The 14,706-nt window shown below is 39.2% G+C and overlaps 1 protein-coding gene across 1 annotated transcript in view; it reads right to left on the reverse strand.

The window, feature by feature from the left end:
* Positions 1 to 927: 927 nt before the first annotated feature.
* GALNT2 (polypeptide N-acetylgalactosaminyltransferase 2) overlaps positions 928 to 14,706 on the reverse strand; it is a gene marked incomplete at both ends in the record, with an annotated part of 103,266 nt that continues 89,487 nt past the window's right edge. Inside the window, 6 exons of the mRNA XM_081997650.1 lie at positions 928 to 1,083; positions 2,382 to 2,501; positions 6,267 to 6,393; positions 8,131 to 8,214; positions 8,420 to 8,512; positions 11,509 to 11,635. Coding sequence (XP_081853776.1) covers positions 928 to 1,083; positions 2,382 to 2,501; positions 6,267 to 6,393; positions 8,131 to 8,214; positions 8,420 to 8,512; positions 11,509 to 11,635 — 707 coding nt within the window. The remainder of the gene's footprint in view (positions 1,084 to 2,381; positions 2,502 to 6,266; positions 6,394 to 8,130; positions 8,215 to 8,419; positions 8,513 to 11,508; positions 11,636 to 14,706) is intronic.

A 14,706-nucleotide genomic window follows, 5' to 3' on the forward strand; every position in this document is an offset into this window, starting at 1 on the left:
TTAAGACAAAATACTACAGAACTGATCAACACAAATATCAAGTACAAGTTTAACGTTATCCAGAGCACATGTAATGAATTTCCAAGTTGGAATAAACCATCCAAGCAATCATCTGTGCAGATGCATTGGCTTATTCTGATTATCTTCTTTCTCCTCCTGAGTTTCATGATCTCCAGTGAGGGCAAAGTGTTAAGAAGTAGACCCAGTTTGCAAAGCAAAAGCATCCAGTGTTAGCACGGACATCATACTCAGCAGCACAAAATCCGCACCTTCATAAAGTTTCACTCTCCTAGCATTCCAATCCAATTTCTGGACACACATATGTCAATCACTTTGTTGATAATTATAAGATGATGAAAACTGATATAAGTTGTTGGGAACTGACAATATATATACTTTTATATATTTATATTTAGAGTCCATCATAGAAAAGTTCATATTCAAATTAACCAGTACACACAGGAGAAAAAAACTTCAAAATGACACTTCTGTTTCTGGAAACGACAAACCATGATTTCTATGCAAATGGAGATTTCAAATTACCTTCTCCTAGTAATTTTTCCCACCCTCCCCTCCCACACCCTGTTCCCCACAGGTGTTTCTTCAGATCCTTTTTTTTATCATACATCAGTTGTTCCTAGAGTTAATTATCTGCTGTGCAAGTACATAACCGAAGACAGAAAGGAACCGTTAAAGTCTTCACACCAAGAAGGAAATTGTGCTGCAGTCACGTTCGGTGACATCTTTGCAGTGCTCCAAGTCCCCTGGACCCCTGGTGTCTGCTTCAGCACTCTCCTACTTTCAGATAAAAGGTGGAATACTGAGGTATATAAGTTCCGTGGAAAGTTTTAAGAAATACATCAGTAATTCAATCAAAACTTTGCCCAACGTCTATGAATCGAAACAGCATTTTGCTTGTAAGTCCTCCTACTGCTGCAGATTAAGTGTGAATTTCCACTGTTGTGACAAAGAAGGACTGCAGATCTCAACGGTGAGACCACCATTTTTGGCATTTCGGCTGTCTAGACAGAGGTTGCTGCCAACGTGCCTCAGTTTAGAATTGCTTTCAATTTGTTCCCATTTCTGGAAGAGAAAATACAGTTATTGAGCTGGAAAAGCAGAAAAAGGAGGAGTTCTACATCCTGTCCTTCGAAGTCTTCATAAGCTTCCCTGGGTCATGCTTGGGAAAGCTGTGAAAACTGCAGTAACAGTATGCAGTTTAGAGTTCCTTGAATAAGAGTATATAAATTACGGCAAGCCTTGCCAAAACAACTGTTCATTCAGCTAACACAGTGCAATAGATACAGAATACACCAAATCATTTTCTTCTACACACACTTCTCAAATATGCTGTCACACCATGTTACCTGGTGTGAAACCTGCAGTCTGAAGAAAAAAGAAAAAAATCACAAAACCCATCCACATATCACTACAATTCTGAACACAGAGGAGCAAGAAGCACAATCACTAAAGACAAATTTACAGAAATCTGTCAGACAACTTTTAATTATACAGAAGACAACCAGTTAATCTGTGCTGTCAGAAGCTCTTTGCCGAAGGTGATGCCAAGGATAGAGTAAACCCCAAAACACAGGACGTTTAAAACAAAAAGATTTTTCTGTTGTATTTCTAACATACTGTGTCTTTAAACCTTATCAAGAAAATCTTGCTTCCCTTTCCTGAAAAGTGAAAAGGATATTCTTCCTTCATCAAGGAATAGCATTTCAGTTATCTGTCTGCAAAACTGATACACAGAAGCAAGGAAGCTGGCAGATGATCAGAACTGATGACTTAGCAGAAAGAGATGAATTGTTATACGACTAGATCAAAAAGATGGTATGTCTCTGCAAATGTGACTTTCCTCAGGCATGGGAAACAGATGACATTACAATGCTGCATTAATAGAAATGCACTGAAGGGATCTAGTGCTGTTATAAACAGGTCACAGCCAACAAGATGAAAGCCAAACCACACTCTTTTTGAGACACAAACTATATAATCTTCAAACTTCACCAAAGGAGGCCTTTCAAAAATACATTGTGGAATATGTATTCTATTTCAGAAAACAGACGGGGCAGCTTAAGGCTGTTATATATCAATGCTGTTGGGCGACACCTTTATATAAGGCCACTGTTGTGATAACACCTCTATATGTTGATAAAAGATTGCCACCGGCCTATGAAATGGGGAGCTCGGTACACAAGCTTATTCCTGCTGCTCTGCCCAGATGTCATGCATCCTGACTTCACACACACAAATAACAGTGAGACAGAGCGAAGAGTAGAACGGGGAGCAGAAACATTACCGGTGCATGTTCTTGCATTCGCATTCACAGCCCGTGTTTGCCCACTGTTTGCAGAGTGCATTCGCGACATACTAACCTGTCTGCTGTCGTTTTCCCTACAGCCCTGAAGTTTTATTAGTGAACCAGGTGCTCTGTCCACAACAGTAAGGCACAAATCCATATGTTTCACTGACTTGTCCTTTGTTAAGGCCCATTCCTAGAAAAAGGAAGAAAAAGTGTACAGAGTTGTGTATACTAACATTTGCACAAGGTGCACATGCTACCTCTGCATATATAGCAGAGGTTAAAATCCTGTAAATGGCTACGTGTGAGCATTCAAACAGTTCCTTGCCTCCCATAGAAGCAGGAGAGAAAAAAAGTTCTTTCAAACACTAATTCCAATTGCTTCAGCATCCCCAAGTCAGCTCAGGGCTGGGCTGGCTGTTTGCTCCCTCTGCTGGCTTTACACAAGTACAATGGGCAGTCACACAGGTCCTCAGGTTTAAAATATTTGTCCAAACATTTGTCCAGATATATTTTTATCTCTATACATGTCTCTGTGTGTGTATTATACACCCTTCATATCTTCTTGTAGGAGAGATTTATATGTATGTTATACACACACACATATATGACTGTATATATAAAACCCGTAAAAGCTCGGGCTGCAGCATCACTGGCCACCTTACCCACACATTAAACAAAGCATATGTACCACAGAGAGGAAACAGTAGTTCTTAACATGACAGAAACCATCAGAAAGCAATACACAAGTGTGCCAAACTCAAGGGCAGAGGGAGAATGTTAATTCCTATCGAAGGCATGATGTGCAACAGAAGTTCTTTTAAATGCATTTAAATATGCAACTTCTTAAATCGAGATCAAAGCAAAGCTGTTCTGTATGTACTGTCACCCAGCTTGTTTGATCTCAGCATCCTTCTACACAGGCCCTGATCTTGTGCTGATGTTCAGATTCTCTCCCTGCCTTTCTCCCCAAAGTTTGGCCTCCAGGATTCAGATTGGTCTTCATTTGTCTAATTATCCATTGAGGAAGGAAGCTGATCTACCAACTAAAGCCATGCTAATTATCCAAATCATGCTCACTGCTACTTAAAACGACATGATTAGCTTTTCTCCAGCAACTAGAGAGAGCTGTGTAATACAAAATCCTGGATACACAGGGCCAAGCCTGGCTACATTTAAATGTTATTTTGCAAGCAATGAGCGCTGCAGAAAGAAATTAAATGACTAATCCCATCCCATTTTATTTTTTTAACTTATTTTCTGATACCATAACTGAATTTTTGGCTTGCATAATCACTTTTCAACTCAGCAAATTTAACAATGATTTAATTCCTTTGAGAACAGACACTCAGGAAACAATCAGAACTTCTATCCCACACGATTACAAGTAATCGCCATTGTACAGGGAGCAAGCCGTTAGATGGGGACCATATTATGCAGGTACTACAGTAATGACAACAATGCAAATCAAAGCAAAGGCAAGAGAACTCTGTATATCCCTTTACTTGTTTCCCATGCCCATAAACTGAAAACTTTTCCTTTCACTGTCAATATGTTAAATATTTTCTGCTACGCTAATCTCAAATTACCTGCCTTCTCAGTTTGGTCCAGTTTGTAAGATGTCAATAAGAATCATTAATAGCCACTTTTAGCAACTTAAGGAATTAAGTTATTTTCAGAGCTTATCTGGAACCAAATGCCTCTGAAAAAGATGGCCCCTTATAAAATTTATACTGAATAGTGACAGTTGAAAATACTACCAGGCAAGTAGTAAAACTTGTGTTTGAGAACCCTGCAGTCAGAGAAAGTCAGAGCCTTGAAAATATTGCTTTAATACATCTTAACTCTTCTATCAGAAGATGGGAAGAGCCCCAGCCACAACAGCAATCACGCAAGACATTAACACATTTAAAAGCTAAAGGTATCGCTTCACAAAGGCTCCAAGCTCTGCTGCTGGAGTCATCTACGTTGACGGCCCTTCATAGTATGAAACAAAGTGTACAGATGCGTTCCTCTGGTGATCAGGTGACTAGCTCATAACAGGGATAAGATTAAGCAAGTTTTGCTACACCAGAAGAGAAGAAAAATCGGAAGCAGTGCATGTGCTCCAGGCACAGGCTGGAAATAGGATAGTTCTGTGTAACAACTTGAAAATGAGGACATCTGAAAAAACCTGTGTCATAAATCTGAAATACAAAGTTAGTAGGACACCGCTAACCCAAAAACTTCCTCTTGCACCTGAGTGCATTTGACTTTACCTTTAGCTCTTTATCATAACCCTACATATTGTACATAATAGTCAAATCACAATTTCTTCAGCTCTTTAGAGCTGCATACTTACCTTCCTAATCACTGAATTCCACTAACCTGTTGTGGGGGGCAGAAATCCCATTTTGACTTAAATTTTGCATTTTAAGTTGTGTTGAGCATAAGCCAGCATACACTCTTCAAATTATAGCAGAAGGTCTCCACAGCCTATAATACCTGTCTACTCTTAATCCCACCTCCTCCCCCAAACCCTCTTGATAAGAATAGGTGCAAAACACACAGTACAGATTTAAAGTCTCTGGTTTGTTCCCCTATTCTTCTTCTCTGATACTCTGTTCATTCCCTCCAGGCTGGTATGAATTCTGCTTGGACATAAAACCTGTTTTTGACCTGTTCTGCCTCTTAATCTGTCTGAATGTCCTCTCACAGGGACCTGTTCAGAGCGAGCGTATATTAGTTTGTCAAGGTCAGCTTCACAGAAGAAGCCACACAGAAAAGAGGGTCAGATTCAGGGGAGGGGAGTTTGAAAGAGGAACCCAACTTTGTGTATCTGTAGCGAATACACAACATCACCAGAAACTTCCAAGATTTCTGCACCAAAGCAATTCTGACACGTCCAGTCTTTCTCTTAAGAAACACTGTGGTGTTCTGAAAGATGAGTGTACTTTCATAAAGGTAATCGAAAAAGCCTTCCCAGATACAGCCTCTTCAATACTAAGGAAAAGAGGCATATCTCAGATGTATGATGGCAATGCAGTCAAATCAACACAATACATCTTCCAGGAAATAACTTCTTTATTTTAGGCTTCAGCTGATTTTAGGGTTTTCCTCCTCTAATTTAAATCAGAGAGGGCAAAATTCTGACTACTCATTCAATGCTAGACTGGTCAGCCTCCTATTTTAACAGATGTACTTGAAGTATTAAACTTACATTTGATTTATAGTCAGGTTGATTCTGAGAAGAATTTAGTAACAAAGCAGCACACAAAACAGTGAGCACGTATGCATATATTTCACGAGCGATAATTAAGTCACAATTGCATAAATAGATTCTTTGAAATAATTAATGCTCTCATTTACAGATTTGACATATCTGCGATTACTTTAAGAGTAGGATTAGAAAGGATTTGTTGAAACACTCCCTTTATGGTGAGTGAATAAGATACGACATTTGGGCACCTCTGTTTTCTAGAGGAGCCAAAGGGGGATTTAAGACCCATTTTTTTTTATACCCTGCTGCTGCAAATTGGAAATGACTAACATAGCATCACAGTAAAGCATTCTTCTATTTTGCTGACCTTAGGCCATATGCTTAATACAGCCCAAATATTTTAAGTAAAAATCCTGTCCCCCAGCCAATTCAAACATCAATTCATTGGAAAAAGCTTTCTATACAAGTATAAAACTCCTGGGAAGGGAGTTACTGGCCTCTAGTTTAAAATCAAATATTAATAGAGACAAAGGAAGGGGATAACCTGATGCACACTGAGTGAATCTCTGGGCTCAGATTCTAATCCTGAAAATGCAAAATTGAGGGAGAAATTATTTAGCCAATGTTACAACAGATCTGCTGATTAGGGTTCATCTTCCTGCTATCGGTACACAGTACCTGCTTGAGTTAAAGAGCTTCAGTTGTGGTTTATTTTTTTAAAGATCACATACTGTAGAAAAAAATTAATGGCATACAGACCTGGTTTCCCCCAGCATTATGACATTCATAAACTCCAACAACACCGTCTGCAAAATGGCCCAAAGTGTCAAGGCAATTGGTACCCTGCTGCAAAGCCCCAAAAGCTATATCTTGATGATCAGGTACCCTAAAATAAAACCAGAAATATCTGCTTAATTCAGTTTCTTTAATTTTATTTTTTTTAAACTCCTTCTCTTTACTTGGAGTATTTTTAAGATGACAGGTTAAACATGACTGATGACTACTATCTGGAAATATCAATCACCTTCTGAGGAGGGAAGGCAATTATCTGATCATGAACTCAAACATGAGTAAACTTGCAAGCTTAGAAGTCTTTTTGTATTCTGTCCTATCAGAGCATGAGGATGAACACACAAACTCAGCACAAAAAGCAAATTAAAGATGACTTATTATCATCATTTAAGGTCACTCAAGTTTAATGCTATCAGTTAAAAGTTAAAGCCCTCTTGTTTTTTCAGCCAAGCTAGCTTGTGGCAGAAATATGACATTATACATTTTTCCCAGACTGGTTTTACTGAAGTGTTAGAAAAGGGTTCAGGAATTAAAAAAACCCAATGTTTTGCTGATATCTATTTTCCAATGGTTGCACATAAAGTGTGCTCATACAGCATGGGAATACCTAGGCAAACCCATTCGAAGTACAGTTGTGGGGTAGAGACCATGAGTTCATGTCAAACAGTAAAGCAAGGTCATATTAGCTCCTTTTAAAATTTCAGACTATAATATAATAATTCAAGCCAGCAGAATGAGCACATGAGAGATGACACAGAGTAAGACGACATTACACTTAAGTAATGCTTATGGTAGCACATTTCCAGGAGAGCTTGCAAGATGTATTTTTTCTGACAAATTAAACAAAAACAAATATCCTGTGGCACTTTTAAGAGAAAATAAAGAATAATTAACTTCCTCAGCATCGCCCTGGTTTATGAGACTCTTTAGTATGTGTGGTTCTGTACATGTTTCACTAGGGCTGCAATGGTTGGTGCTTTTGCATTCCATGCCTGTCTGCCACTAGCGGTTACCTGACTCTACGGACATGAAGTGCCCCCAGGAAAAAAAAACCACAAGTATTCTCATAAGCCACTCACAGTATCTTACTATTACACTATCAATATTAGGTTGACAGCAGACAAACTGGTTTATAGACTCAGATCTGACAGACATACTTATTAAGAGGTTATTGAACAAAAACCTTTTTATCCTTTCAAAAAGTGAAAGCAATGTTTCTCTGAGGATTTTTCATTAGTTAGGATGCATTAATATTCCAGAAACCATTAGAAACATTACCCCTCATTTCTCTCTTCTCACTCCCCCCTGCAAAATTAGTGATTTTCCCATGACAGAGAACAAGAGACAAGGAGCAGAAGAGTCAGCTTTAGAGTCTTAGGCATGTACCCTTGTCTGCTGACCCATTACTTGTACTGTACTGAGATTCAGTCTCCTCACTCAACTAGACATGTACTTGGGTGAAGGCAAAAAGGTTTAAAGGGACGACAACAGGATACAGAACAGTGCACTTTTGAGCAAACAGTTTGTGTAGGAGACTAACTTCAGGCTCAGGTAAGTCGAGTCCTTTGGACACTGTTCTCTAAAATACCTGCTACTACAGCTGTAGTTGCAGTAAGCAGAAAAAGAAAATACAGCTTACCAGGGAAAAATGGCTCTTTAGGAACAGAACTTGTAAAAACCAAAAGCAAATAAGCCTGCATGAGGCGTTGCTTTCACAAATAAATTTAAAAATATCCTTTACATCCAAGGAAGGAGAAAGATAAACTGATGATTTCGGGGTGGGGTGGGGGGGGGAGAACTCCATACCATCTCTGATTCAGCCAAAACTCACCGTAACTCAGGATAAACATTTTCAAGATACCACTTGAAGGGTTTGCAGCTAAGTCTCTTTCTGAGTTCCATTCGGCTTTGAATACTAGAGGGAAAGAAAAAGGAGCAGTTTTCAACGTCAGGCTGCTGTCTTCATGTATGTTAAGGAATACACAGAAAACTCAAGAACAATAGAACTGTAGAACTATATCTTAAAGAGATGGCACATGAGAGCTACCATTGCTTTCACCTCAGAAGGTGCTGTCTCATGAAGAATAAATGACTAGGGCAAAGAAGCACTTGTCACTTACTTGCCATAAGGTACATTCCTGGCTGAAGGCACTGCTGCATAATAGAAGTTTTTATATTCATCCATCCAGACTTCTGCTGCCCTGCGTGTATTTCTAGGGACAATCATATGAAACACATAGGTTATATTTTCCCTAGCTGCAATTAAACTATGCCATTTATCCTTGGGTTGATTTTAATCCTTGCTAGTACTACATCATCAGCTGCCTCAAGCCAGGCAGAGGATTCCCTATTAAAGACCCAATTAACAGAAAATCATTAGAGAGTAACACAACTGAAATCAATGCATTTAGAATAAAATCTATGTCTTTTCCACACTCATCACTGCTTCAGGTTTTCATCCAGAATTTAATACACATCTTGGAGTTCTTTCTGCGAACTTCATGGAGGTTGTTAGGTTGTTGTTTGGTTGTTTTTTTTCTTTTTGTAAGAGTAACTTGACAGAAGCCAAATTCAGTGAATGTTTACTTGGATAAGCAAACTAATTTGAAACTTAAAAATCTCAACAATTGGCAATATTTAATAATGTCTTCTACCTTTCTGAAAACAGATAGGCTAACACTGGCAAGACATATTTTCAGTCTTCATCCTATTCCTACCAACAGAGCACTTCAAAGTTCCAGAAAGACATAAGCTGTTGTGACGTTTAAGGCTATGAACCAAGCGAGTCTGCTGTAGCTGAAGTAACAGAGGAGAACCAGTAATTAGAAAATATTATTAATTCTTTAAAAGTCAAGAGATGAATTATTGCAATAAAAGTGAAAAACCACTAACCCAAATTCTTTACTTCTAATCAAACACATCCCTAACTAAAATTCCTGTATTTATGTAACTGGTGTCTTTAAATCTCCTGTTGGACTGCAAGAGGGTAATGTCTTTTTCTATCCCCTGCCTTCCATGTAAAACTCATTTACTTCTATTGTTTGTAATTTTATGCTTAGAAAATTAAGTCTTATTTCACTTGCAACTGCCATGCTCTGAAGCTTATTTTACATTTGGCAGGAAGTTCATTCTAAAGCAACTGGAGGAAACTCAGTCAGCCAGTAACTTCTTTAATATGATTTTCCAATGTGAAAGACAAAAAATAGTCAGGGTAAAGTGAGTTGTTCTTGTGGCTCACTGAGAAGGAAGGACACGAGGAAGAAAAGAAAAATCACAAGACAGACCTCAATCATTTCTTGTTTGAGGACTGAACTTTGCCTCGCAAAGATTCCTTTAAATTCTTTGTAAGCAAAACCCTATTCAATCCGGATTCGAGAGCTATTTCGGTTTCCCTTCCTTTGCCGTCTCTCAGGCCTGTGTGAGTGCCAGCCAGCCAGTCAGCACCTGCCCCTGTGGCTTGCTCAGCGCTCAGCTCGGCTGCCCGCAGGCCAAACAGATTTTGGTGGTGGGAGAGGAACTACGCCGTCTGCCAGTGTTTAACAACTCCGAAGGCACTTTCAAGGCCAGAACGCACACCTGCGTCACGCCTCCCCAACACTCAAGGATGAACAGTTCAGGCTTAGCACGACGTGAATATGGAAACCGCGTAGATGCTGAGAACTGCCTAAACTATACGAGCCCAAAGAAGGCAGGGTGCCGAGGAACGCAGGGCAGGGTGCACTCAGCACTTAACGCTAAGCCACAGATAATGAAACCTAGCGCCGAGTGATCAGAGGTAGCTTTGCATGTAGCAGACTGGGGTCTGCAAGGGTTATTGGCTTGTTTGAAGCGGTGTATTAAGGCAGGTGCATGCTGGTCTAACAAACCCTGCCAGACACAAGCTGTATCTGCCCACACCACACGGCCAAGGAAGTGGTCTCCCCTCTCATGAAACGGGACACCCGGTCTCTCATCCAGGATCGCCGGTTTGTTTTGGCTGCCAAAAGGCAGCGCATATTGACTAGGCAGCTAAAAATAGAACGCTTGCCCAGAGCACTCCAGAACAAATTGCATACGGCCAAGGGACAGATGATGGTATAAGCTAACATGTCCCGACTGCAAGACCAGCACAGATTCCATGCACCAAAGTTTCTTGGCACCATGGTCCTACACATATCTGATAATACCTGTATTACAAGGGTATCCCATTACCTCACGTTTCTCATTCTTTCTTGCTAAAATTGATTTTAAGGTATTGTGATATTGGTTTGATACCCAAAAAAGCTGACTGAGGAGGAAACCACATATACAGCAATGTGTCAACCCTGCTTTTAAGTGATATGCAACTTTTCTCGGTCAATTCAGAAATAATTCCAAAGAAACAACAAATTCTAAGGACGTTTCAGAGTTTGAGACATCTAGACAGCTAAGGTCAAAGGTAATAAACCACTTGCAGAGAAAATAGATCTAGAAAGGGATGTAGGTACTCAAGATGCTAATTTGCAGGCTCCATCACCCACGTTACTTAAACACTATGAACTTGAATCAGATTGCTATTCTCATTCTACAGAAGAAAAACTGAGGAAATAGTTCAGTATTTCAGCTACCACCATTTATTGAATCAACAGCAAAATTAACAGGCGTATTAATCCAAGCCCTTAATACTGCAGTTTCTTAGGTCTATAGAAAAAAACATTTGTAAACATAGCACAGGAAAGGCAAATATGATATAGAATGAAGTTGCCCCACTGGCACAAATGCCAGAATAAGTCTACATAATCATCTGTATATCACATACCAGTCATGTATTAGCAAAAAGCAAGCAAAGCATATTCATAACTTAAGCGTATTCTGGCTCTTAGTGAATGATGGAACTGTTTCTATAAAACGAAGAATTGAGATAGTTCTGGAAATAAAGCCTTCTTTAAAACCAAATAAACACAAAGTTCTCAAAATCGATAGAATGCCAAGCTAAGCCTTTCCTTCTTTTCCAGATTCTCAGGCTGTGTCTACTAGAAGTTTCCCTTTTTCAACTCTCAGGTTCTTCTCTCAACCTGTGTAGTTGATTCAAAGTCATTAACTTCCTTTTAATTAATATTTTCCTAGATATTTGCTAGATAATATTGCAAGAATTTTGAAAGAAAAGATCCTTAAAATGAAATTACTGCCACCTGCTGATCATCTGAAGAAATCCAAAACATTGTTATTTAGCTGAAGACTTAACAGTTACCTTGCAAACACAGTACCGCTCCCACCAGGAAACGTGTAAGGATGCTGTTTGCGGAATACGTGACCCACTCTGCTGCAAGGGATGATTTCTAGGCTCCCACCGCATTGCCAAACCCTGAATGAGATCTCTGAAATAAAAACATGAATGGAAGACAAACATCACAAAACACTGTAATTTTGTGGTATACTATTTACAAAGGAGGCTTTTATTGACTATTGCTGAGAAGATAAGAAAGATAGTTTTCTGAGAAATTGCAGGATAAACAAAGGCATATCTAATCATTTATTATTATTTTCCAAGCTCAAGAGAAATAATATTAACTTGTAAGCAAAACTGTATGTCTTCTCTCAGAGTTTACAAGCATTCCCCAAACTCATAAACCATGCTGCAATTTGCCAGAGTAAGTTAGGTCTATATGTACCATTACTATGCTTTATCTAAAGGGTAAGCAACAGTTGATACACTTAACAGGTAAATTAACGATATAATATATAATAATAAAATTTTTCAGCTAAAGATGGAATAACACAGTGGACAAAAATCAAGGCATGATAAAAACAATAGATTCGAGCTGCTAATTTACTATAGCAGATAGCCAAACACTCCCAAATGCTGGCCATGGAAGGAGTTGTATCAAGCCAATCTTGATTTGAAGACAGACTGACTAAAGATGAAACTTCTGTAAACTGAAGGTTATGGATGGTAAACTTCTAAGCCAATCTAGTGAGCTGACCCAGTTAGTGAGGACAAGAGGGTCTAGAAATATTTATACACCTTTCTCAACTTACGACATTCAAACAGCAGGCGTCACCCAGTGCTGACAGAGAACTCTTCCTCACTTACTCCAAATCAACACAGTAAGAAGGGTGCTTCCAGTATCACTCGTTCAATTTTGACAATTCCCTGTTTAGTCCAGCAGCTGCTACCAGCTACTGAGTGCTACCCTTAGTTTCAAGCCTCTTCATAATCATCTAGGAAAAATTTCTTCACCAAGAGAGTAGTCAAGCATTGGAACAGGCTGCCCAGGGAGGCGGTGGCATCACCATCTCTGGAAGTGTTCAAAAAATGTGTGGATGTGGCGCTTCAGGACATGGTTTAGGGGGCATGGTCATGTTGGGTTAACGGTTGAACTTGATGATCTCAAAGGTCCCTTTCAACCTTAATGATTCTGTGATTCAGTATCTTTCCACAGATTTAAAAAGATAATAGTAATAGTACTAAGCAGGTCTAAATTAAAGTCAGTGTCTTTATCTTTTAAAACTTATACTAAGTGCCATTCCTTTCCTCAGAAGCCTTCCTGCCACATACACAAAATAAGTCATATAAATAGCATTATTTCAAAAATTAAATTAGAAAAAACCAAACCCAAAGGTTAGAAAGCATGGCTTCTTGATGGTCTGTCCAGAGAAAAAGAAAAGAAAAAAAAAAAGAGTTGCTGTGATTTCAACTGTTGACAGTGCAAGTTGACTGCCTTTCTTCTGAATGGTCTTTACTTTTACAAGGATCACTTCCTATTTGTTTTACTTCAATGACAAATTCTGTTGCATTGGGGCCAATTAGGCATATTCACGAATCCTAGACAGTCCACATAATCCCATCTACAGACAGATGATCTTCCAAAAATATTAATGACAATATTGTCTTTGCCAGTAAGTTATGGTCTTGATTTTCCAGTTGAATTAACATGGGACAACAGGCAAAAGTAATTTTTAAAGCAACTGAACATGACATTCTCTCATTTTCACAGCACTGACTTCAGTCTTGTACCTCCTATTTTGAGCTTAGAATGAAAAAAAAGAGTAACAGTAAACGACTGGTTACTGCTTCTATTAAACAAGTTTGTAACAAAAACACTTCTATGTTTCTACCAGAATATGTTACACATAGATAGAAGACTTCAGACTTTCCCTTATCTAGCTCAAATTTGATCTTGTACTGCTCAAATTATGAAAGCAGAGGAGCAATAGTTTTCTTGGACCACTTTGAAGCATTATTTATGGAGTTTTGCTAGAAAGTTCATACAGTTATTAGCCCAATGTGAAAGGATGCTGCACTCAGTAAGGTCAGCCTAGTGAAAGAAGACGGGGAGATCTTATCAAAGATAAAGGCTTTTGCATTAGACAAGCAAGTGCAGACTAAATGCCCAAAATCTAGTACTGGACTTACATAAGTATTAGGAAATACATGCCTCTGAAATGAGGTTAAGTGAGATTCTGGTTAAAAATAAAAGTCAATGCAGTATGCCTAAAGCTCTTCTTTAAATGATTCATTTGAAGGTTTAATCCAAAAAGTCACTGTCATCTATTGAATGTATGTAGGCATTGAAAAAGTATTTTTGTTTTAGAAGTAATTTAGAAGTATCTTCTGTCAACTTTTCTCATTATTCATAGCTTCCTCTGTTGTGTACACTAATTTGATGAATTCTCCCTCCATAAATTCCCAGAAATGTAAACCTACATGTATATTGTCGTGGTTTAGCCCCAGCTGGCAACTAAGCACCACACAGCCACTCGCTCACTCCCCCTCCTGCAGTGGGACGGGGGAGAGAATTAGGAAAAACCTCGTGGGTTGAGATAAACACGGTTTAATAGGACAGAAAGAAAGAAGGGAACAATAATGATAATACCAACAAAGGAATGTACAAGAACAAGTGAGGCCCAATACAGAAATTGCTCACCACCCCGTGATCGACAGCCCGTCCCCGAGCAGCGATTTCCGCCCCCCAGCCAACTCCTGTTTATGTACTGGGCATGACGTCGTATGGTAGGGAATATCTCTTTGGCCAGTCTGGGTCAGCTGTCCCGGCTGTGTCCCCTCCCAGCTCCCCGTGCACCCCCAGCCTGCTCGCTGGCAGGCCAGCACAAGAAGCTGGACTGTCCTTGACGGCTCAGCAGCAACCCAAAACATCAGCACATTATCAACAGTTCCTCATCCCAAATCCAAAACACAGTCTCACACTGGCTTCTGTGAGGAAAACCAGCTCTATCCTGGCTGAAACCAGGACAATATTTTCCAGCATCTTAAATTCTGAAGAATCTCAAAAAAAATGTGAAAATGATGAAAAATAGCTCTATGGAAAAGAGAGCAAAGGACTAGTAAATAGGGAGACGGAAACTAATTCTTATTTGCACCAACATGGCTTCTACTCATGCCATATTGAAACAGTGGGAGAAGAAATTTTACTACTGTAACAATTTC

Source organism: Phaethon aethereus (assembly GCF_964289735.1).
Source record: "Phaethon aethereus genome assembly, chromosome: 3".
Classification (NCBI taxonomy): Eukaryota; Metazoa; Chordata; class Aves; order Phaethontiformes; family Phaethontidae; genus Phaethon; species Phaethon aethereus.